The 26733-nt window shown below is 36.9% G+C and overlaps 1 protein-coding gene across 2 annotated transcripts in view; it reads right to left on the bottom strand.

The window, feature by feature from the left end:
• Positions 1-26733, bottom strand: part of ADGRG6 (adhesion G protein-coupled receptor G6) — a 132970-nt gene that overhangs the window by 12103 nt on the left and 94134 nt on the right. For both annotated transcript variants that reach the window (XM_069487629.1, XM_069487628.1), the window contains 12 exons: positions 25521-25632; positions 24394-24458; positions 23251-23461; positions 21914-22085; positions 20372-20512; positions 18135-18254; positions 16614-16659; positions 15079-15185; positions 11645-11772; positions 10667-10935; positions 9183-9279; positions 6733-7016 (listed from right to left, as the gene is read on the bottom strand). In XM_069487629.1, the coding sequence (XP_069343730.1) occupies positions 6733-7016; positions 9183-9279; positions 10667-10935; positions 11645-11772; positions 15079-15185; positions 16614-16659; positions 18135-18254; positions 20372-20512; positions 21914-22085; positions 23251-23461; positions 24394-24458; positions 25521-25632 (1752 nt within the window). The remainder of the gene's footprint in view (positions 1-6732; positions 7017-9182; positions 9280-10666; positions 10936-11644; positions 11773-15078; positions 15186-16613; positions 16660-18134; positions 18255-20371; positions 20513-21913; positions 22086-23250; positions 23462-24393; positions 24459-25520; positions 25633-26733) is intronic.

Raw genomic sequence — 26733 nt, 5'->3', positions numbered from 1 at the left:
ATTAAGGAGTTGGCAACATTGCCTGTAAAAGGTGTAAGCTAAAATGGCCCAAAAGACTGAATTCAGAGCTAAAGCTTTTACTTCACCCTGACAGGCTAGTGCTAGTTTCAGAAATCTTCCTATCTCATAAAAGAGAGTTGATGATGATCCTTTCTTGGTGAATTTTAGCCTGGAAAACTACCACTCTGATGAATCCAAGCCAGAGTTCCTTCACAATAGCTTCTTCGGCTTGATAACTGCCTGCATTCTTTATTTACCTATGTGAATCCATTTCATGCTAGGACAGCAAGAAAAACAAGAACTTACCACACTCTAGATGAGCAGATTCCTAACCAGCCACCTAACCTCTCATTCCAGACTGCCCTTCACCGCCATCTTTCACTAGCCAGAAGTATACGCTCACGTTTTTAAAAATTTACCTTTGATTTCAAGAGGTTTTCATTCTCAGTAATTTTTACAATTTTCTCATTCAAAATAAATGACATTTTTAATGGTGATGAAGGAAGAATGTTGCAAGTATATGGAAAAGTGGGCCCGTCTACAGGTGTTGTTAGGGTGGAAAATGTAATGAACTTCACCTTGTTAAATTCTCCTCGAGAAAGATTCTGTGGGCCAACACTGGTTCAGCAAACATAGTAAAGGAAGATGTTAAAGAGAAAGCTTAGAAGATGCCCTAAAACGGAGTGAGAAGCATTCTGAAAAATCTCATCAAGTAGTGGAATCGATTTTTGATAGCTAATCCTTTCATCTACCTCAGAACACATTCAAGTAGCATGTGTGGAAAAAAAATACTTAAACCTACTTGTAAGTACTGGCATTATATTCAATGTGGATTGTGAATGTATCTTGATCTTTGTAAGAGCTACTTAACTATTTAGAGAAAAAAAAAAAAGATATACTTAGATATTTTGGCTAGAAATGTGGTCCCCACATAGAACTCATTCCTTTGGCTTGATTCACGCAGTGATATGTGGCTTTCCAGGGTAAATGTAAAATGAGTAGCCTAAGGGGTGTTCTCAGATCTTTAGCATGATTATCAAAAGTTAAAAAAATTTCATCTGGGCCTGGTGGCTCACACCTGTAATCCTAGCACTCTGGGAGGCAGGAGGATCACTTGAGCTCAGGAGTTTGAGGTTGCCGAGAGCTACGATGATGCCACGGCACTCTAGCCAGGGAAAAAGAACAACTCTTTCTCAATAAAAAAAAAAATTCTAGAAACAGTTTCCTTAGATACTACTATATAGTAAAATTCAGGACAGCACACATTGTCATTAACTTCCTGCTCTAAGAAGTCACTTTCAAGAATCCAGGTGGAGGGGAAAGGAACAATCACCTTGGGTCCTCATCTCCTTGAGTTATTTAACAACTAAAGGCCACTGACACTTTCAGCAGAATCATCACCAATAAATTCAAACAAATAGCCTAAGTTGACTTTTTCTTCCCTTGGATAATAAAGTTCCAGAAATACAGTTAAGGGCAAGACTGTAGACACAGATAACTTCAGGGATGGGAAATGGAATCAGAGTGGGTAGTAATAAGTGATTTGTGTCTTAATTGGGTCATGAGCCATAAAGCAGTTCTGGAGTTTTGAAGGGAAAATCGGTCAAGAATTAAACCAGGTCTTTGGGCAGAAGAGACCATGTGCTCTAGGTAATTGATTTTTGACAAAAATGATCTAGATGACCTCTGAGCTCCATAGCAAGCCTGGGTCCAAATCTTCAAACAGCTCCTGTATTCTGTTGTCACATAGACACAGCCAGCTGGCTGATGGGCTGGAGATCTTTAGGGGTTTATGGCTCTCTTTGGAAACTTCTTAAATCCTCCTTTCATACTACCAAGGTGCCCCTTAGAAAATTATTTCTTTGTGGCACAAAATGCCCTGCCAAAAGATGAGTAATTTATTTCCTTGCAGTGTGTAATGTCTCAGCCAACATGATGTCGTTTCAGATGTTAGGAGTTGAAATGTGGGTCATCTCTTTACCTTGGCACCAATTCGATATGTGTATTGTACATGTGATTATGTAACAGCTCAACTTTCATGAGGCGTCTCACCTCAGCCTCCAGTGCCCAGGGAGACTTAGTTGACACTCAGCATGTTTTGCCTCATAAATTGACTTAATTTTCTTAGTTTATGAATATAATAATAATAATGATGCATTTCCCTAAGTGATTTTTTGCTGAAAAAGGGTAAGAGATTAAATTCTCATTTACTCATTAAATGTATATTTACTAACAGTGTTTTGATTTTTAATGGAAATAGATATTCACTTCCTAGAAACTTTGAAATAAAAAACTGAAAGGCCAGAAATTTTAGTTTTCTGTTTATGCTTTGTCTCCTAATAATGTGCTTTTCTATTTTCATATATTGCTATATTGTAAATATCACATTGCCAGATTCACATTGATCTTGGGAAAGTCATTAACTTTTCTTACTCTCAGTGTCTTTAACTCTAAAATGGAGAAAATATCCTCTTTTAGGTACCTACTTTTCAGACTCGCTGCAAGAATTACAGCAGATCACAGATGCTATGTGAAAGTGCTTGGTAAACAATAATGTACTATATAAATACGTTATTTCTGTTTCTCTGGGTATCTTAATGTTTTCAAAGTAAGTAATGGGAAACATCATCTCTGAGTAGACTGATGATACCTTTCTGTGTTCCCCATGGCAACTTCTATTTGCAGAACCATATGTTGCCTCTTATTACACTGTCATTTATCCTTACAGAAGATGGGCTGATTATAGGAAAAGGAATATTAAAGACCAAGCTGTTGTTATGGAGCTAGATTTTAGATCCTGATGAACTTGTCAGGAGAGTTAAACTTCCCTGTATACTAGAGAAACATAATCTAATAAATATATGAAATACTTTTGTACAGTTAATGAACAAAATGTACAGTCTGAGATACTGTTCATCACTTGTGTAACAAGCAGCTATATGCACGTGTTGTATCTCAGAGCAATAATTCAATTCTGCAAGCACATCAATGATATTGTCAAGGGACAGATGTCCAAAAGTGCTCTTGCCAAGATTTCAGTAACCAGGAAATTGCCTTTTATTTCTTTAGGATGAATTATTGAAGTACAATGTACTCAGGCATGCAAATTATGATGTACTTTTGTCAAACATTTGTTCTCTGTTGCATAGCAATTTGTACAAGAGAATTTTCTGCAGTTGTATTCTTGAGAAAAAATTAAAAATTTTAATACAATTAACTGCCAGTTTCATCTTGCAAAAGTGGCAAAAATACCAAAAGCAGATAGATATGTTATTTCACCATATTAAGAAAAAGTATATTTATCTTTTAATCTTAGCAGGGGAAAAAAATCAATGAAATGATTACTATATAACTTAACAAAGTGAAGTAGATAAAATAAGAAGAACAAAGCAATATATATGGAAAATTAGAAAATAATAAGCTTAGTTTTAGCCTTGATTCAATTCATGACTTCATTTGCTCATTCAAGTATATAAAATTTAAATTATAACCACACAGACTATAATAATTTTCTGGTATCCACTTAACATGAGTTTTGGCAATTAAATTATACAGTTACAAGTAAACAAAAATATATATAACTGAAAATTAAAAATGTATATTAAAAATAAACAAAACATGCAAATAAAAAATATAAAAATAAAATTTTAATATATAGACATAAAATTTTAATATATAGACTATTCAAATTTATGTGAGTATCTATATAAAGTATACCCATAATGTGCTCACACACACACACCTTCCTACATATATTTCCAAGAATCCCGAAAGATAAAATGGATTTTTTAACATGATTGAAACAAATTTTCGAAGAAATGAACAAATGTGAAGAGAAATCTCTCAAAAGCCTTTCCTCCATGTGCTCTGACACCACAGTAGACCCAGCTTGAACACTTGCTGCTCCCACAGGTCCCGTGTCCCTAACACTACATGGTGACACTGCTGACTTTTAGATACTCAAGTACAAGCTAAATCTCAGAGATGAAAATTTACTTAGTATAGTTTTAGTTTTTTGACTATTGTGTTGCATTCTAAATCTTTAGCCATATGCTAAATCTCCCAACGATAGGCATCCATTAACTATACTCTTATATTAACAAGAAGACCCTCTACCCTGATTGCTCCAGAAAGATAAGAGTTTACCTTAATGACCAAACCAATGATAAATATTAAGTCACAGCATACTTTCTAAATTTCCCCTGACTCTGGGCACATCTTTCTGGCTCCCCTGTCTCCATCACAGTCTAACACACTGGATCACCTTATCCCAGACCACTGCGAGAGCCTCCTACCTGCTCTCCCTACAGACACTATTGGGTGACTCTAATCCACTCTCCGCATTAGGTCCAGCTTTCTCTTTACAAAGTGCATATCTAATCATGTTACCCCCAGCTGCCTAAAACCTTGCAAAGACTTCCTAGGGTTTTTATGAAGTGCTTCCTACCTGAAATATTCTTTTCCCTACTCCTACTTTCACTTTTCACCTAGTTTTTTTAATTCCTGTTGATCCTTCAGATTTTGGCTTAGACATCACATCTTCTGTAATATGTTCTCAATCTGTGAGGTGCTTTTTCAATAGCCATGTATTAGAGTAACATCAGTCTCCCCTACTAGAATATAAGCTCCATGAGGCAAAGGGACCACATCAAATTTTTTGCTAGAATGAAGAATATCAAAAAGAAAAAAAAATAGATATATTGTAGCTTGCCTACATAGTAGCTGAGTTCATTTTGCATTCACTGAATTGTTTCTTCAAACTGTCTAAATTCTACATGCTTCTTCTAATAAAGCACATACTTCTAACAACAAAGCCTCTCTTGGAAGGTTCAGAAAACGACCCACCAATAAAAACCCATTACGTGACTCATCCATAGCATCCTAAGAAGTTTTGTACAAGCCTGGCCAGTAAGCAATTGTTAGTAGACTCATGTGCTCTGTCATCACTGCCTTTTAATTTTTCTTTTTAGGAGGTGTTTTTAATATCATTAAATGTGTAGAAATCTGTTCTGAATTTACATAATGTAAAATCAGTCTTAAAAGTCAGTGATTTATGAAGAACACTGACTTGCTGACGGTTTACAACATTTTTCCCTCCTGACAGGAGACTCATGCTGGGAAAAATAAAACATCCCCATTCTCATTAATGGAAACAGAGCTAAACAGACAACTGTAGCTGTTGAAAGTTACTGAAACTGCCAGGAAATTCTAAAAGCAAAAGCAAGTTTGGGCTGGCAGATCAGTGTGCCTTTCATGTACAATCCTGCAATATGAAACCATGCAATTTCTAATGTTAATGGACATTTTTGTCAATATTTATTTAGGCACTTTTATGTTGTATAGTATAGAAGAGATTAAATAGAGGAATACTCGCTTTACACAGCCAGACCCCAGTGAAGATGTATTGATATGCTACATACTCAGTTTCCAACTTTTGCAGTTGCACTTGAGGTTTGTTATTCTATTGACTAAAGATAATGAGCCTGCATATCTCCTCTGTTATGGGAGAGTGAACCTGAATAAAATTTGCTGAACTAATTAATGTACATTTATGCCAGAAGAGCCTCAGATTGGATTTAGGCCATCCCAGGGGCTTCTTTCTTCATCCAGCAATCCATTCATGTAACAGTCACCGAGCACCTAATATGTGACAGACTTTTTTGCAGTTCACAAGCTCCTGGAGGACCTCAGGGGATTAGCAGGAAGCAACAGTCCCTTGCAGGTAAGTACAGACTTTCCTGAGAACACATCTGAAGGTAGCACCCATCTGGTAGTAGCACCAACCTGCTTTCCCCTCCAGTTCAAGTTTACTCACCTGCAGTCAGCTCTTCTCCCCCACACACCTACAAATGCACGAACGATAGCTCAGATAAGCCATTCGTACTGCTCTGCTCGAAAACATTCCAAACTTTGTCACCTAACTTCTTTTACAGTGTTGGCCTCATAATGCTTCTGAATGTTAAGGAGTTTTAACAACACTGGGTGTATTCAACATCTTAAAAGAGATCATTTAATTTGCAAAAAATAATTTATATTCACTTAGGCTTAAAAGTTAAATTCATTAAAAAGTACACTAAGGTTATGTGCTATGGAATAAGAAGTATGACTGACTATAATCTCTTTGAAGGAGGCCTTGTATTTTTGTATGAAGCAGGCCATTGGCAAATGTCTGTTAAGTTGTTGAATTAATTGTGAAAAGTTCAATATAACTCACGAAAAGACAAAAGTTTCTGAATTAGAGTATTGGTGCTTATTTTGATATTCAAGACACCAAGGAATCAAGGTGAACTGCTTCTGTTTCTGCATAAAATCTAGAAATTCTTCTGGCCATGAATGGTAAATCTACATGGGACAAGGTTCCGTGAACAGCCCCTACACTCAGCAAAACTGCGAAGAGAATAAAAGTTGTCTGTGCATCCTTTTAAACTTCCCATTGGCCTCTCTGCTAGATACCTGGTCCTCCATATTCATACAATAATGTATTAAGCACTTACTATCTGCCAGGTACACTGATGTACTTGGGATACATCAGTGGAAAGGAAAAAGCAAAACTGACATTCTACTTCATTTATTCATTTAAGACATTTTTTAAGAGCGACCACCCAGAGAAACTATGCTCAGCACTTGGAATAGTGACATAGAAACTTAACGTGGCATCTGTCCAAAAGTGAAGCTGCCTGAAAATATGACAAAATCAGAAAGCAAAAATTGCCCAGGTACGATTTATCTTACCTTGTAATGAATTGAAGATGGAAAAGAGGTACGTGAAAGGGATATTTAAGGGTCCCCAGGAAAAGAACGCGAAACCCCACGTCATGCCCAGCAGAAACGTCAGGCTAACCACGCTGCGCAGGTTCCGCAAAACCTCTTCTCTCAGGGTCCGGTTGCTTCTCTTGCCGTTCCTCCCGCAGATCTGCACCATTACCACGATGAACATGGCAACGTTCAGAAAAAACATGACTCCAAAATACCCAGCACAGGTCACATAAAATACGACTGGATCCTGAATCCAACAGCTTAAAAAAGGAGAAGAAATGGGAAAGAAAGAGAGATTTACTACCATGTCCTGTTTACCTCATACTTTTCTTGACTTTGGATTATTGCAGATTTCTCTCTCAAATGCCTTTAGAAAGTTCCTCATCCCTCAGTGTCTTCTTTGATCTTTACATGAGTAGGTTTTTTTTTAATGGCCATCACCTTAATATCTAATTATTTAAGGCAGTGTTAAAAAGAAAGCAAGGCAGCTTCTTGAATTTTGAATTGTATGAAAATACTCTTGGTTGGCTTACCCCAAACCACGTCTAACTTCCTTTTCTCTTGCATGCCTATGCACTAAGAATGGGAAATTTAAGTATTCAGTTTAGGTCTTTGTATTTAAGGGATGGCAGTGTGACAAAATGATATGGAAGCAGAAGTCTGTGAAGGGATTTTTGGGAGACTTATTCTTGACAGACTCAACTGGCAAGGCCCTTATTCTTTCTTCTTGCCTCCAACCCAAAACTGAGTCCTGGAGCTGCAGGAGTCATCATCTGTCTGTGACGGAGAGGACAAGCGAGCTGCAGAATTGTTGGCTCTGACATTTTTAGCCATAAAATCAACGCCAGAGGTTGCTACTTCCGTGTTTCTTGTCACTTGTGAAGAGAACACTCCTACTTATTTAAGCCACATCTAGTTGTGGGTTTGTTACTGTAAACATAATAATTCCCATTGATATCACTGGCCTATAATAAGGCAGGACCTTATTAAGGAACTGTGAGATTCTTATACAGATACTTCTCATGCACAATTACAAAGCTTACATTGATTATAAAACATCGTTATGAGGTGGAGAAGGCTACACTTGATATTTAGAATGATGTATAGGTCAGATAATTGATGAAAGAAATTTTAAAACTGTAGTATGGGCAAAGCATGGTAGGAGAAAAGTTGACAAATACTGCAATTTGCAGGTGTCCTAGCGTGTAATCAATACTATGGAAATTATTAGGTACCTCAAAACTTGCATGAATGATTTAAGCCAAGGAAATTCATCTTAAAATTCTACTGTAAATGGTCATCGTTCTGGGTTATGTCTTCCACACTGGAACATTACCTTTGCAAAGGCAAAAGTGGTCCTGAAAATCTTTGAATCCTAGAACTTAACATGACTCTCAGCATACAGTAGATTCTCAACAAATGAGAGTTGCTTATGGCACAGCAATTTACTAAATAGTACTTTAAGTTCTTGTAAGAGTCGACTAACATACTTCTTAAATTCCCATAACATACTTTTAAAATTTCCTTTTTGATTCCCAATGAGAACTTATTGATTTCTACTTTTAAAATATATTATTCAAAAGGCCCTCACAATGATACTGCTTATCCCCGGAGCTAACTTTTCTTTACATGTGGAAGTTCCCCTAAAATCCTGGAAATCCCTGACCTAGCTCCATTATTTTGCCCTAGTTCTTGAGGAGCCTTTTGAGTGCTACTTTAGAAATACAAGAGAAAGGAAGACCATGACTTGGAGCACAGAGACTGGATGACTGACTGGATGTAAAAGTGCTATTCATCCATGAAATGTGCAGAGATATGTGGCATTACAGGTCTCATCTCAGGAATAAGCTCTTTATTCAGTAACTCTTTCCATCAACAGATATTTATTGAGCACTTCATGATGTGATTGAGAAAATATGTCAGAACTGCCCAAACTGAGCAATATAAAAACCTTCATCTCAGTGATGTCATAGTCCGAAGGGAACTTTCCAAATTATTTAAGAACTCACAGACTTCTCTATTCTCTGCATTTCTGCATAACACTCACATTGGCATGGAATCATTCACTGTCGGATATTGCTATTTCACTCTCTTGAAGATGTGTGTGGGTTTCAGGAGGTGGGAGTATTATGAAATCTCCTCAAATAGCACGGGCCTTCTGAGGCTAGAAGATAGTATCTCGGGCGCCTCCTGAATTCCCCCAGATGGCAGAGTACAATGTTAGTACGGAAAAGCGGCTCGAACATTTCAGGGCATTCAACTGATTTAATCTGTGGTGTAGCAGAGACCTTGGCAGAGACATACGAATAAACTTCAACCTTTTAAAATGAAAGCCTCATTACTGGCAATGGAAACTTACACTTTACTTCAGGAAACAAAGGACATATACTCACCACAAATATATTCCCAAAAAGTTTATTACTTACAATTCAACGCCTTTTTCTTTGCCATAGCTCTCCTTTCCATAGACTTCATTTTGGTTTCTGCTCGCCAGAACAACTGATACCACTAAGGCAGGCAAACCTGTTATAAAAGATGGAAACAAAAACAAGTCTTTTGGAGCATCTGGAACTGTTTTATAAGACCGATAATGGCAAGGAAAGAAGCAAAAGTAATTAAGCGCACGCATACGCATGCGCATGCGCACACACACTGTGTAGCACACAGTCAAACTTCTCAGAACGGTCAACTTTGTTAAAAACAACAAAATCCCCGCCTTGGTGCGGAATATGTCCAACTCCTATTGGCAGCCATCAAAACCTACTCTTAAATGACAGATATTTAAATATTCTGTTTGCTTAGTGGGACTCACTGGAGAACTAGAACCCAATTTGAACTGAATCCAGCACCAGTGAAATGTGGTTTCATTAATGATGCCTTGTTAGACTGCCAGAGTTCAGGCAGACAAGGTCACTGCAACCCATGTTGTCCCTTTCTATGTAAAGAAAAATCTTTAGAAAAAGTAGGAGAAAACATCAGGGTATAAAGTCTTTGTAGTTCTCTCTCTCCAGAGAATCGAGTGAGTGTTCCCATGTATATTTCAGTGGGGAAGTGCTATGCCACCCTATTTCTCTGAAAGATGTTTTTATTGCCTCCTGACGTGGTGTTGAATGTCTTGGAAGAGTCTCTCACTTCTGTGTTTCCATCTGAAAAAGATTTGTGAGAAGACTCTAAAATGCTTGGCCCCATATGAAACCCAGATAAAGAAACGTGCTCAATAAGAAGATCCCAAACAGTCTATTAATACAACCAACCATGTCTGACTGAGGACTCATGTTAAAAAGTTCAAGGCAAGAATTCTGTAAGTATTCCGGCTGCACACACAAAAATAACATTCTTTCTCTCATTTCCAAGAAATAGGCATGTGTCTAGGGATGAGTATACTAGGAGTCTGAGCTGGCCTTTATATTTTAAAGCATAATGGAAAAGCACCACTGTCTGCCAGCTGCTTCTTTAGACTTGGGTGGGCTGGCTCTGGGCTCAGGAAATAAGTTTCTGGTGACTCAGGAGTGAGGGCTTTTCCTTTACTTCTGAATTTAATGAGTGCCGTTGAAGAGTTTTGAAACACACAGTTCTGAAGATGCCCCCCTTCCTTAGGGTAAGTATACTCTAATCCACATCATTCACAATCTTAAAGTTTCTCTTAACAGTACTAGTCTTTAAAATAAGATTTTCCTATGAGAATGTGGCAATTTTCATGTCAGAAAAGGCCAAACCAAAACATTTTAGGAGAAAGGATGATGAGAAATTGGTGGGTGGGTACAATGCATGTTATTCGGGTGATGGATACTCTAAATGCCCCGACTTGGCCACTACGCGATCTATGTATGTAACAAAAAAAGCACATGTACCCCATAAATTTATACAAATAAAAAGTAAAAAAAAAAAAAAAAAAAAATGGGAGTCTTACCCCAGCCAACGATGCAAAATTTTAAAATATATCTGCGAATGTAAGTGTTAAATACTTTAACTAGAGCAATGTACATGTGAATTGCTTCTAGCCCCATCCAGGTAAATGTTGCCAGAAGGAAGAAATGTAACAGGGCAGCCACAGCAGTGCAAAGTCCGTCCACACCGAAGGACGTGATCCAGCTGTCTAGGAGGAAGATGAGATTCAGGAACAACAGGGCTGTACTCAGGTTCATCAAGATTTTGGAGGGATAATCCCTTCGCAATTTCCTAAAGAAGGAAAAAAGAAATATATACGGTTACTAATATTGTAAACAAATATTTTACGCACAGGTAGGAAATTCATATCTTATATAGCTCTGTAATAGTTTAGGTAGCACCATCTTTCTGACATGGTTCCACTAGAAGGACGGATAAAGATATTTATGAGTATTTGGCAAGTTATGAAGACTTTTTAAATATTAATTTTACTTCAAAACGGTTTCCAATTGTTTGTAAAATTCCCAGTTGGTTTCAAGACATTATTTTTAATTCAGGACAAATTCTAGAGTTATAAGAATGACATTTTTATTAAAAAATAATTTCTCTAAATTATTTGAAGTTTCTTGATTTTTAATGAGTTAAAAGATCCTTTTTAAAAATTTCTTGTTTCAGGACTAATTTTATAAGACTTATAAAGCAAATGTTTTCATCTTTTACAATGTAGAAAGCATCTTATATGATTTTTACTTACTTAAATGTTAATCATTTCTAACAGATTTGAGTGCATTTTATAAATAGAAATACAGTAATTATAAATTAAGATTCAATAGCTGGAAAATTCATGTTGTATGATCTATCTTTCAAGAAACCTGAACATTAAAATTGAACCACCCTACATGATTCACAAAGTGTATAAATGTTTTTAAAAGCCAAGGCAATTTTCTTATTCACATTTGGAATAGTTAGCACTGGGCTTGGCAGATAGAAAAATACTTACTCAAAAGCAACATATGTCAGGAGAGTTGCTGCTGAAAAAATAGCAGATATCCCACACCCAATATAGCTGATGAAAGTGAGGACTTTAGTGTTTCTTGCATCTATCTGTGAGGCACTTCTTGGAAGGTCCTACACAAAACATCAGAAGCAGCTGTGAGAATCTCTCTTTTCATGAGAACAGTTGTTACACTAGAAAAGTTCATTGCTAACATTAGAGCAGCTTAACCTCAGGGGCTAAAAACAACAATGTAAGTCAATATTGAAATTTCCATTTATTGTATTCTTTTGGATCAATACACGAAAAAATGCAGCATTATTTTGGAAAAGAGTTGCACATTGTTTTTCATCATTACCTTCTTTCCCAAGCTCTTTGCGCACCAGTATAACTTGAGGAGCAAAACTACCAAGTTCCCCAACAAGGGTCTTAAATGATAAAAAAAAATTCTCATGATTTTTTTCTTCTACATTAATTTTTACCAAAATGTCAATAAAATCTGTTACACACACACACAGCCCTTGAGTAAGTGGTGTGTGTGTGTGAAATGAACAAATGTGAGTCAGTTTCAGGTGTGACTGATTCAGTAAGGAACAGGCACAGCACCTCTGTGACATCAGGAAATGCACAGAGTGATGGAATTTAACAGAAACAGGGGCTCGGAGATCAAAGGGACTTGCCCTGTCTTCTTTCCTCAGGAACTCCTCAAAACACTGGGAGGACATGGGACATCCAGGACACATGGGATGGCGTTTGAGTCAGTGCCACTTGACTCACAGATAGGCTACCTCAATCAGCATTTCGGTCACTCCAGGATTTCATTAGGCCAGAGAAATGAGTCACGGTCTGGAGGGATCTCCAAGTGACGTGTCACTACCTCTTGAAAAACCTATGTTTCCTATCTGGGTAAGACAGTTGACTTGCAAACTGCAATTAAATCCAGAATTTAAAATAAAAACTAAATAATCCTGTTTACTGATACATATTTACACACAATTCTCATGTTTTATACTTTTAGAGAATTAAACTATGAAAATATTTCTCCTTCTGAACTAGCCAATATGAAAATGTACTAATGTTAAAAATATAAAAATACAAAGAAATGTAGCAGAGACGATTTTGTAGATTAGGAGATATGATTATAGGTATAGGATACATTTTTTTAACTTCTCAAGTGGTAACTGTGTCATGAGATGCTGTAGACTCTGGGAATATCTTATACAAGTGAATAAAGAGTTTGTAAATCAAGAAAAACTCTTAACAAAGTCTGGGATGGTCTGGAAAAGTGGAAAGGATATAGGTGCATCACCAGAAAGGATAAATTCTGGAAAGTTTTATACCAGCAGTTGATAATACTACAAAAGCAGCCAAGGTGGAAAACAGAAAGATAGCACTAAAAATGCATATCTCCACAAACACATAAAATTAACTATTTATCAGATGGCAACAGAAAAAGTAATACGTAATTACAACAACAGAAAGATAGCACTAAAAATGCATATCTCCACAAACACATAAAATTAACTATTTATCAGATGGCAACAGAAAAAGTAATACGTAATTACAACTTCATAATAAAATTTAAACAATATATGAAGGAACTGACGATTCAAAGTATTGGGCAGCCAACCTCTGGTTGTATATAAATCATCTCTCAACAGTAATATTTTTTTTAGAGACAGGGTCTTACTCTGTCACTCAGGCTGGAGTGCAGTGGTGTCATCATAGCTCACTACAGCCTCAAACTCCTGGGCTCAAGCAATTTTCCTGCCTCAGCCTCCCAAGGAGCTGGGACTACAAGCACGCACCACCAAACCTGGCTAATTTGTCTATTTTTTTGTAGAGACAGGGTCTCACTCTTGGTCAGGCTGGTCTTGACCAAGGTCCTCCCACCTCAGACTCCCAAAGTGTTAGGATTAAAGAAGTGAGTCACCACACCCGGCCTGAATTTTGTTACTATGATCTATTTAATATTTGACTCACAACACACACATCCTGCTCAAACACATACACGTACACACCTGGAATATTTAAATGAATTACGCTAAAGCTTATATACCTGAATGAGTAAACATGCAAAGTAAGTATTTTCTGAAAGAATGCCTGCTGTCACTTTTGGAAAAAAGAGAACATGGAAGGAAACTGAATTTTCCTTTTCAATTACTTAGGGAAAACATGCTATCGTTTAACTGTTCATTTTAATGCTCTAATAGTGCAGAAAAATATTTATACTTTAGAAAGTTAAACAGCTATTTTCTATGACTTGTCAGCTTGTAAAATGATTTGTTCTTATCCCTTAGAGCATTTATGCACTTGACTGTCAGGAAAATTACAACGTGCAGTGCTGCCACACGACAATGGTCATTTACATAGATGCAGGAGCCAAATACTACATCCCACGTCTCCCGGCTGCTTCCTCCCGGCCCGCAGGAGGAAGGGTGTAAGATTTAAGGGAGGTGATAAACACAACCTGATGTCTGGGATTCTAATTTGAAAAGCTTTATTGCCTCGGCTCACAGTACTCCCATCTCCCATTAAAAAACAAACGTGGTCTGGTCCCTTTGTGGGGACTAAACAGAACAATGGCTACGGTACAATCCGGAGGGTGCCCGGACCCCAGGAAGGTGTGTGCAAAGTCACAAGTTTACCGGGTAAAAGGTAAAGGTATAAGTCTATGGATGAATTCAAACACGTCATTGGATCTGCGGTGGGTCTTGAAAATTTGGTAGGATGAAAAAACACAGGGATGCGATCTAATTTTTATTTAAAACTGTTGGGCAAGCTGGCTAATGAGATAAATAAAACAGGGCCATGGGAAGGGAAGGAGAAAGAAGAGAAGGAAAGAGTGATATGGAGGCCTAAGAGTGAGAGACACGTCACACCTGCCATCTCTCCTGCAGGACTGAAGCCTCCACCCCAATCCTTGCCACCAGTCTGTCCTAGCAGGCTGCAATCTCCAGGAGGGAGATCACCTGGCACAGTACCTGGTACAACCTGACATTCAGACACAGAGTGATAACATAAGGAAAAAAATTTGACCTCACTTTTCACAGTTCCCTTCCATGTAAATAACACCTGGCATTTTCTTCTTTAACTTTCCCTCCCTCTCCAGCCCTCTGTCTCCCTGTCTGTCTCCTTGACTCTATTCTCTCTTAACCCAAGGGTTTCACAGGGATTTTCTTGTTTCCGGTTATTATTTATCATCATGGTTAATGCTATAAGAAGAAAAAAAAGGGGGAGAGTTCTTTTCTATAATTACTTTCACATATTTTTAATATATGACCTCTGCTAATTAGATTCTTCATTAAGAATCAAGATTCAGATGAAATGGATCAGGAAACAATTCAAAAAACACAAGCTAAAAAGGTGGACTCATAAAAAGGAAGTGTGCTTTCCAAAATTATATAAGGTCCAAACGAGCTTAGCAATGCCCCCCTTACCATCAGAACTCCGAAGTGTGTGAAGTGGTTACACAGGCAGACTGTCTCGCTGGCGTCGAAACCTGTGTGCGCAACACATCCTGACGTGTTCCACCGTCCAAGGCTTGCTGTTGAAGGAATCAAGAAACTGTGTGAAAATCACAGCAGGTCAGTGTCTTCTCAGTAATGGGTGAGAACTTCAGGGAAACTGGCCTCAGTCTCTTCTACCCTACAGAGTCTATCTGTAAAACAGACACCATTATTAAACATGCCTGGAATCACCGCATGTTAGTGCTGGGTGGGCAGGTAGAGATTATTTGGTCAGTGGCTTCAAACTGTGTACCACGGAGGGCCTCAGGGGTTCCAAATACATTTGATTCAAGTTTAATTTTTTAACATATCTTAAAATAAATTTCTATAAAAAGAATACTTTTTTTCAAATATGTTACATGCTAATGAACTCTCTGGAGACCAACACATTGTTTTTGGAGGGTCAGGTCTACATTTTCGTGAAGACGTAACAAAGAAGGTCTGCTTTCTTAGAATGTGCTGTTACGTACATAGCAGTCACGGATGCCGATAGCTTATTATAAATGGCTTGAACACATCTTTTAGGGTATAAAATGGAGTAAGAGCAATTCATTATATTGCTGAAGTTTTTGATCTATTTCTTTGAGTAGTATTTTAAGATACAAGGCGATATTTTTGCTATGTATGTGAGTAAATCAGGATCTTTTCAAAATTATGTGACTCAAAACTAAATAATTAAAAAAAAACTGTCCAGGTGTGATGAGGACTATCAATCAAAAAGAGAAGTTTTAGCCACTTTTAGGCTGTATTTTTTATCAGGAGAGCAAGCCTGCATTGACACCAGAATGAATTTGGCCACAATAATCCCAATGAAGGACCCTGAGGGAAGGTGACCCCAGGGGAGCGGCAATGGGGCTTTCATCCCTCGTACTTCCCCTCAAAGGGATTTCCACATCTTATGCCTAATTATTTGTTTATCCTTAATTTTGCCTTCCTTTCTTGACTGTTGAGTATTATTTTGGAGGCTGTTAATTTCTTTCAAGGAATACATGTTCATTATAACCATTCCTACATTCACATTCCTTTAGTCTGCTTCTCTATCCCCCTTATAATTTGAGGTCTGGAAATCTGGACTTCAAATTGTATGCCTCGTGTCTATGAAATAATCTCCTCAGATGTGTCCTAGAAGAATGAGATTAAGTGTATGTCTATGTTCATGTAACAGTGGCAATAAAAACGTGTACTGTATTTTACAAATAATTGAAATCAAACAGGTCGTTCCAATATTAATAAAAAAGAAAACAGGGTCAAGTCTGCCTATTTCTTCTTGCAATGACTAAAAAGTTACAGAAATTAGAATCGACTTCCCAAGCTACCTAAACTAACTTTTGCAGCTCAGTTGCCATTTTACACTTACATTGTGACTCACTCTGGTTTAGGGTGGAATGAAAGGAAACGGGGGTGTCTAACAATGTTTAAAATTCAGTTGTTATCTATATTAAGAGAACCAATATTTTAAAACTTACTGTTTTTGTTCATATCCCAGAAGGCACAGATGGGCCGATGCACTTCCTATATTAACATAAGAATAAACATGTGAAACTGTGTTTAAAATGCCATGATTTAAATATGGCAAAAGAGTTAAAATGCCAAGGGTTTCACAAAGAAATAGATCAGCGTGAGCTATGCCAATACAACCTGAAAATGTCAGGCAATTTAGAATCTAGGGGGATCTTCTCTCTCATAGAGACTTCAAGTGAAAATCAACTATAACCTCATGAGGAGTCATATTATCACTGATCTGTAGGTTACCATGTATGTCACATCATTAACTACTGACTCCACTCTCATTCTTGGCGTTTAGCAGAGCTCTTTACATTATAATTTCACATCATCTTCAAAATCCTCCTTTATATCTGGGTGTTTCCATTAAAAAATTGAAAAGAGAGACTCAAAGAGATATTTGTAGACCCATGCTCACAGCAGCATTAGTCACAATAGTCCAAACCCAAGTGTCTACCGATGGATGAATGGAAAAACAAAATCTGGTATATATGTACAACGGAATATTATCCAGACTTTAAAAAGGAAGGAAATCTGACACGCTACAACATGGATAAATCTTAAAGACATTATGTTAAGTGAAATAAAGACAATCAGAAAAGGACAAATACTGTATGTCTCCACTTACATAAGATACTCAGAGTTGTCAAATTAATAGACATGGAAAGTAGAATGGTGGTCACTATGGGCTGGGGAAAGGGAGACGAGGGAATTAGTATTTAATGGGAGCAGAGTTTCACCTAGGGAAGATGAAAAAGCTCTGGAGGTGGATGGTGGTGATGGCTGCACAACAAGAATAGAACTGTACAGATGATTAAAATGTTAAATTTTATGTTTCATATGTTTCAGCATGATAAAAAAAGATCTTCTTTTATAGATGAAGGGGCTGAAACAAATGAAGCCAAAGTGTAGCACAAAGAGGTCTCAGGGAGGTCATGACAAAGGAGGCGAGCTGTTCGGTGACTTAATTTCCAGTCCTCACTCCCTGCCTACCTTCCTGCCTACTTAATGAATGGAGAATCACGACAAGGACCTGCTACAAAAATGACAAAAAACCTCTTCCTAGGCCCTTTGGGACAATAAGAACCCCCAACTAATTTTATCAAATAAACAGATGAGAGCAAGGGTAATGAAGCAACAAGAAAAGCAATAATTGCCAAGATTTTAAACAAGCTAACCTCTCAAAAAATAAGTCAGACCTCCCATTTCTCTTTTGGCTTGCTTTATTTGAAGTAATATATGTTGTTTCTTAAACACAGTGAGTAACCCTTTTCCTTCTGAATTTTAAGTCCCAGATAAGACAAATTTCCCCCAGCTGTTGCCCTTTACTGTGGCTTCAGAGCACAGCCTGAGCAGCTGTTCTCCATTGTCTCTGCCCCCTCCCAAAAAGGGCCAGTTACTTTTTATCATGTAGGGAAAAAAGACCTGACCATTCCCTGAAATGATCTGCCTCTGTTCAGTTGCTACTGGTAGCGTTTTCTTACCTGAGTTCCTGTATGTTTGATTTTAATTTGAACAGGATTTGTCAGATTCTGGATGGTAATGTTTCCAATACTGCACGCCATCACATAACTCACTAAGGTTTTTCTTTGGGGTCCTACATCCTTTTAAAGAAAAACAAAATCGCGTGTGTTAGGACACACTTTTGTTTTACTTTGGTGCTCCAAAATAAGCAAACTGTCAGCAATTTTTACACTTAAGATCTTCAATTCTAGAACATCCTGTTTATAACATCCAATTGCTGGCTTTCCTGAAGGAGCTTTGCAATTTCCCTTATTATAATAAATACATCGAGGGGACGTTACGAGCCAATATTACAAGGCGATGTTCATAAAACTCCATTCTTGATTGCGGTGACTGATGTCAGCCACTTAACATCTGAAACAATGCAAACTCATAAATAATATAAACTCATAAAAACCTGTGAAACAATTAGATCATTTCCCCACTCTAGAAAATAGATGAAGTTGTTTTCCTTTACAGAAGTATGAAGGAAGTATGGTGTGGAAAATAAAAAGCAATCCATCTTTCACATCCATGCCAATAGTCTGACGTGTTTACTAACTTGTTCCTAAATGCAATTCTACTGGATTAAAGTCCCGTGCAGAACTTCTACCTTCTTCTATGATTGGATACTTGCCAGTTATCTGCAGATTCCATTTCAGCGATAAGGCTGTCAGGAAATGGAATCTGTGCCACACAATGATTTGGACCAACAGGCTTTCTCTCCAGCAAGTTCACCTCTAGTTTTTTTTTTCTTCCCCTTGTGTTTCTTGTCAAATCTCCTAAATTTCTCTCTACATCACAGCTTATGAATCAGTTGTTTTTGGAATAATTGCAAGATTTCTTGAATTCCAAACAAAACTCAGCATCCAAAATATAGCTTTTTATTATTTTTATGTGGTGGTCACTATCAGTAAAGTCACCTATTAGTTGGTGATACCCAGGCTTTTATCAAAAACTACTCATCTTATCCACTATGTTAGGAGACTACCATAGAACCCTTAACAATTTTTTCACTCTGCTACAAATTTACTTTAAAAACCAAACACACATTTCCTACCATCAACTTTGACTGGGAGATGCCAAAGGAGAAGGACAAAATGATGTGGAAAAGACTAAAAATAAAACAATGACAGATCTTTACAACTCTGAGAGTCGCCTCAAACTGGTCCCACAGGGCTAAACCTGTACTCTGAACTGGACCTCCTTTCTGTATTATTCATGTTTTGGGACACCTATTGCATTTTTTATATTGTTTTTAAAGGTGACATGGTTGTAAGCCTTGAATTACAATAATTTTAACAAATGCAGTTGTATGTGGTCATAGCTGTAAAATCTAGTAAATTACGTATTTTTATATAAAATATATAAATTACAAATTTTTTATATAACTTGTTCCTAAAGCATTTGTTAATAAAATTTTGGAATTAATTACCGTCAGTGATTCCACGGTGTTCCTTTTCCTTACCTGTAACCTACTTGAGCATTCCTCTACATGTGAGGTATAGGGCAGATCTATCAGAAACAATTCTACTTGGCCTGAGACTTGCTATTTTCTCTCGTATAGGTCACACTGTTTGATGTACACTGGTACCTTGAACTTAATAGACAATTTTTATTTTTTAAAAAGGGCTCAGCAAAATTGCTCTAGATCGGGTTGTGTTTACAAAGGCAATCAGAGGTTACCAGTGTTTGCTGGCTATGGACCTTCTAGTACCTAGAAATGATGCCAATAAAAATGATAATATGTGCTCAGCACAATGCCACCCAACTCTGCGGATGTGTGAAGGCCAAAGGTCGCTTGAAATACTAATGGGAAAACTGATTAAAGCCAAGAATGCTGTTCATTATGTAAACAGAGCTTCCTGCTAAATTAAAAAAAAAAATCCTTTCCTTTGGCGTACAATTTCTTTAAAGGTCTACATGCCTGGAGGACATAAAATATTTAACAAAGGAATAACAAATAGTAACTTCTTCACTAATTCAATTTCTAAGTTAGTCTCAGCCTAATATTCGATTTATTTTAAAAATTGGAATATTCTATTAAGCCTATTATCTGAAATAAAATATTTAAACAATTATATTAAAATTTTCATTTCTAAAAATACAGTAGATTAATTTTTCTAAACCTCCTGATATATATCAAAAGAATCTCAACTTTTACCTTTGAGCAAAGAAACTTCATTTGCAACTGAAAAATAATTCAGTGAATGTTTACCTGGAAAAGTCCAGTTTTGTTGAAGAAAGTAAACTGTGCTCTTCTAACTAATACAGAATCTTCTTGACTTAAATTCTCAAGTAAGTTTGGAGGTAAAATTACAGAAGCCAGTGGATCCATTTGTCTGTTCTCAAAATCCATCTGTCACACATACAGAGATATATTGGTCAGGTTATCACAACTACATGGCAATGAGAACTTAATCCACATGCTGAGTAAGTCGAGAGAACAACCGCCAAGTATCAAGTTAGTTAGGACTGGGGCTTCCCTTTATCTCTACAGCAGTCACTGTAACTCCTGGATAAATCCCCTACAAACAGAGCCATAGATCTCATTTGGGTTTTTCATGTGTAGGAAAGGAGAAAATGTGTTACTTTTAACTAAGGCAAACTGAGAAATTTATAAATCAGTCAACGTTTCCAAATACAAAAATTACATTTACTATTATCAGATTTTGAGGTTTTCTTAAAACACTTAGTGAAAAATAATAACTACCAGAAAAAAAGAGAGAGACTGAAATTAATTTGCTGATTGCAAAGGCTGAGTTATCTCTGCAAAGAGGCAACAACTGAAGTTTTATGAATACTTTTGGATCATTTTTCCTGAAACCATAGCTCAGGCCAAATAGAGCTTTCTTGCAAATGGTCTTGGAATGAGACTGGGGTTAATCGGGTTTCCACTTAAAATATGAAACAGAATTACCCAAAAGAGCCCCTAGTCTACAGGAGAAAAAAGGTCTTCTCTATATTCTGATTGCAGACTTTTTATGTTTTCAGTTTGGTCTATCTCTACAGCTAAAGAAGTATTATGCTCCACATACTCTGCCAGGTCAAAGACAATGCTTCATTCATTTTCTTTGCCCTGGTGGCTAAAGTTGTCTGGCACATAGTAGGAACTTGGAAATTACTGGCTGAAGTGTCACTTGAATATGTCAAAGAGACTCTCTATTAACTTGCCCCAGCTTCCTTGTCTAGCCTTGCTGTCACCTGCCATTCCCAGACTTCCACATCATTCCTTCCCAAAGTGTGATCCTCAAACCAGCAGCATTAGCAACACATGGAAACTTGCTAAAAGTGCAAATTTGGGGTACCTACCCAGGACTAATTAAATTAGAAACTCTGGGGTTAAGGCCCAGCAATCTATCTTAACAGGTCCTCCAAGGAGATTCTAACGCTCATTTTGAGAATAACTTCCTGCTTCTTTTTACCTTCAGGCACTTAGTAAAGCTCTCTCTTGTGATTGAACTGACCCTCACCCTTACCCCCAAGATGGTGGCCCCTACTCACACTCTAATACCTAGCTGCAGGATCACCTTTTGTAGAAGCTTAGCTGACCACCTCTGCCATCAAGATAATGAAAATATACCTCCTGTGTGCTTCCACAAGACCTTGTGGCTACTGCTATAGTTAAACCTAGCCAATGTTCAGACTTGATTGCCACCTCATGGACCAAGATCTCTTTGAAGTAGCTACTGCTAAGTGATCAGCAAGTTTTTATACTTTAGTTAATTAATCAAAATTAAAGAAAATACTGGTTCATTACCTGGAAATATGACTCATTATTGCTTGGAAGGCCAATGCTAAAATTTGAAATTGCGTTTGTTCCTGGGGACAGGGATGATACTCCAAGAGCCAAATTCCGAGTTGTAATATTCACATGTGGTGTGCTACTTAGGTCTATCTTGAAGGCCAATTCATCAATTGTTTTTAAAGCTCTAAAGAAATGACAACAGTACCACCGTTAAGTAACACAATGTTTTAGGTACTTGAATATATATGGTTTGCTGCATGGCAAAATACAAACCAAATAAAACTGTAGTAAAATTTTCTGATCTTAACGTGAATGTCCACAAAATTACCTCAAAACACAGTAATACCAGTTAAAACATAGAATCACAGTGATGGATGCATCCTCAAGAGAAATATCTGCCTTAAGGAAAATCAACAACTAAATTATTCTGAACAAATACTGTTTTTCAGCCTGGTGTGGTGGATCACATCTATAATCCCAACACTTCGGAGGCTGAGGGAGGATCACTCGAGGCCAGGAATTCAAAACCAGCCTGGGCAACATAGCAAGACCCCATCTCTAAAAAAAATGAAAAAAAAAATTAGCTGAGCATGGTGGCATGTTTATATAGTCCCAGCTACTCCAGAGGCTGAGGCAGGAGGATGGCTTGAGCCCAGAAGTTGGAGGTTGCGGTGACCTGTGATTGTGCCACTGCACTCTGGCCTGGGTGACAGAGCAAGACCCTGCCTTGCCTCTAAAAAAAATAAAATATGAAAAAAAAATACTGTTTTTCTTTCATCTTGGCCTCTCTTTCTTCACATGAAAAATACCCTCCCTACTTTATAACTTAGTGAGAATCAAAGGAAATAATGGGGTGTTTTGTGAATTGTAAGATATTGTAAAAATGTTCAAAATTATTATTTTGTAAAAAAAGTGAGAATACATTTTAACAAATAAAAACTTTTCATCAAAGAAATGTGGTTAAAGGGAAAGAATAAACAAAACATTAAACATCTTCATATTAATACACTAAATGAAGTAACTGTATACACATTGAATTGTATGACCTTGGTTAATTAAACTTTTAGAATTTTTCAAAAAAAAATGACAGACCGATTATGCTTTTGTGGGACTACTTATATATCTTGCCAGATGACAACTATAATTATTTTGCAAATTGCATTTCCCAAAAAATAAAAATAAAATAGAGAAGTTTTAAGTTCATCCTATTAATGACCTTGGGAATGCATGTTCTAGAAATTTAAATTATAAAGTCTGGGCACAAAATATTCAGATACATGAGAAATTATATATAATAATACATTTATCCAATAAATATTAATATTACTCTCCAGAAAAAAAATACTTACTCAGAAGAAGACTCAAGCAAGTCACTGTCTGAACTGCTTAAGATATTAGAAAATATATTCATTAGAGTTGAGCCAAGTGTTATATCAATGTTTTCTTCGTTATTCACAATCTTTTTGACCTGTTCCACAATGCTGGTAATATTGGCTGAGGTTAAGTTCTGCCCATCGGCAGTCAAATTTAAAATCTGATTGGCAACTTCATTTGCTTCCTCTAAAAAAAAAAAAAAAGTAGAAGACATAACATACAAGGTTTTACCTGCGTGTTTTGTACATTTCTAAGAATCCACAGTATAGTGTGATATTCCACTTGAATAGTTGAAGCAGGAAAGTGGGATTCCTGTGTGTACTCCCTTTTCACCATCTTCATATTTCATTTTTTATTTCAAAATATTAAGGGGGTACAAATGTTTTTGGTAACATGGATTGCTTTTGTAATGCTTGGGTCACAGCTATAAGTGTGCCCGTCACCCAAATAGTGTTCATTGTACTTGTGAGATAGGTTTTTGCCCATCCCCTACTCCGCCCTCCCTCCTCCCAGATTTCCACTGAGTTTTACTTCCCTCTGTGCAAGTGTGTGCCCATTGGTCAGTTCTAATTTAATACTGAGTACATGTGGTGTTTATTTTTCTATTCTTATATACTTCACTTAGGATAATGGTCTCCAGTTCCATCCAAATTGTCGCAAAAGGCATTAACTCATCCTTTTTAATGCTGAGAGTACTCCATTTCTTGACACACAGAGACTAACTTTTCTCTCTAGTAAGATAAAAATAACTTGGAGGGACCAATGATCACCTATCATTCTAAGAGAAATGTCCCCAGAATCACTGAATACGTATATATTTGCAATTTAAAAACAATACAAAACTACAAAACATTGATGCAAATATCAGTTTATATATTTGTTTTAAGTCTTCTCTAGGCATTCCTTACTATTTCCAATCTCTTTCAGAATGAACAGAACAGAAAGTTCGAATGAGGAAAAAATGTATTTTCTACCTTAAGTGAAACAATCATTTGCCTGACTTTTAATATTAAAATAGTATTACACAGTGGAAGAACAGATCTGAAGACAATGAAAACAATGAAGCATGAAGTCATTTCGCTTTGTTTTTGAGAACTGAAGAAAAATTGCTCACTTACTTGAACAGTTGGAGAGATCAAGGGGCCCCCAGTAGGCTACAGATGAGTTTGTAGCACTGTTATAACTATGAAACAAAAAAGATATTTCAAATATTTGGTGTACATGACATCATAACTGACAAAGTCTGTTAATATGTTTTAGAATTTGCCTTGATAGCTAGGTAAGTTTAATTTGTAAATAAAACTGTAATATGTTGAAATACATCTGATACTATTTATTCTTATTGGGGAAAAATTTGTAGCAGACATTACGGAAACAAAATACTAGCAATATTCTATATCTTAACCTAGGATGTACTGGTCAAGTACTGCTTTAAGAATTTTATAGGTAAAATCTGATTTTTCTTTCATATAACTTTGTAAAGGATATTATAATCCACCTTTTATAGATGAGGAAATGGATTTAGGTAAGGCAAAGAATCATCCACGGTCATACATCAGAGAAAAGGTAGAGTCATATTTCAAACTCAAGTCCATAAATCTCCAAAGCCCCCTCTTTCCTCCCTACTAAGTATCAAACTCAGCAGTAAATCCAAAGTATTTACACTTAGGCAGTTTCCATTTCTGAATTTCCTCCAAGAAAACTGTAATTGGGAGTGGGGAGGAGGGTGAAGAATTGGATTTGACTTGCTGTTCTGCAAATCCCGGCAACCATCTTGTCTCTGAGGTTTCCATTCAACATTTAGGGAAAATCTATACCCTGACATTTTCCATCAGAAGATTATCCCAACCTGGACCTTATCTTTATTTCCTCTTTGCCTCCTCTCTCACCTCCAACAATAATCACTCCAAATAGTTAAAAAGTTTTGGAATTTCAGGTGTATGTTCCAAGGCTTTAAGCTGGCTAGGTTCACCTAGATTGAAGGTGCTTTGCTCTGATGCCAACCTCTGGTTTCAAAATTCTTCAATCTTTCTTTGGAGAGGGCTCAATTAGCATATTGCTGGGAGGAAACATTGCCTTTCTGGGTAACCTACCTACTCCATCTTTATTTATGATTTAGGCATACATAGAATTCCTGCCCTTGTTTTCAACGAATACAATGCATGAGAACTACCATGCAGCACGTGTAACTCTGGGAAGGTAAATAACATGGAGCTTTGCTGGCAAGAGCCAATGAAAGTATTACCATATCCGTGAAACAGAAAAGCCAGGCTTGTCTGGACAAGGGAGGTTGTATTCAGAAGGTGTGATGGCTGGCCAATAATAGCCTTTGGGTTCCTCCACGGCAGAACATATACCTACATGAAAATAAGAACTAACATGAGAAATATTCATCTGTTTTTTGAAATTAGTGGTTAGAGTTGCAGGATGAAAGCAAAAATGACAACGCTGGTAATTAGGTATTTATTTCATGTAATGCTAAAATACTAGTGTTTTATGTTCACAATTTATAAAACATTAGAAATTAGGAAAAATATACATTTAATACATTTCAGGTATGAAAATTGTATCTTTCAAAACCATTAAATTAAAAAAAGTTATGCGAGTATAAACATGAAACATATATATTCTAATGCAAATCATTTGTAGATAATATTAGTAAAATAAGTTATTCAAAAATTAAACACTATGGAAAATGAAAATAATTCTGAAAAATTCAAAATATAATTTGAACTTTCTAAAGCTTATAAAATAGTGCATCAACAGTGTTATCATTGCGTTGTGAGCATATTTTATGGAAACGTTCCAGCTGCTCTGAGATCATCTACTGCCTGGAAGTTACTGGGGAAATTGCAAGAAGGCACCTGTGAGCAAATTCCATGTCTTACCCTCATTTCTTCATCCCCAAATCATCCCACTTTTTGCGTGAAACTCTCTGGGAAAGAGTCATGGCATAAAGGATTCAGATTTTACATTTAAAAAAGTGTCAAAGTAACAGCAATACATCAGCAACAACAATAAGACTTCGTATTTCAGTGACGAGAAACAGCAAGTTATGCTGGACTCCTGGGAACCAGAATTGCAGTCACCAATTGAAAATTCAAATAACTTTCCCATTTACAGTCTGAGCTTTAAAATTGTCAGGTTTTAGCCTTGTATTTTTAGATTGGTAGAAGGTAGAAACTTCTCTCCACAGACCCACTTGCACAAAAACAATAAAATGCAGAATTTAATTTAAATGGTATAAATTAAACATCTAGGTATGCAGAGAGAGTTGCCTTGGGATCCTCCAGCCTCTGAAGACAGGGAGGGGCTGGTCCTCCCAGGGTTCCTCAGTCACATACAAGCTACATTCATCAAGCTCCTTCTTTGCAGACTCCTGTATGGAAAAGGGTAGCAGGCTGTGCTTTCCCTACCCCCAAACAGCACTGTTAGGAAGCAAGTATTTTCACTCAGAG

The sequence above is a fragment of the Eulemur rufifrons genome, chromosome 15 (assembly GCF_041146395.1).
Source record: "Eulemur rufifrons isolate Redbay chromosome 15, OSU_ERuf_1, whole genome shotgun sequence".
NCBI lineage: Eukaryota > Metazoa > Chordata > Mammalia > Primates > Lemuridae > Eulemur > Eulemur rufifrons.
Note: the sequence above shows the minus strand (reverse complement) of the source record. Positions and strands in the feature narration are given on the sequence as shown.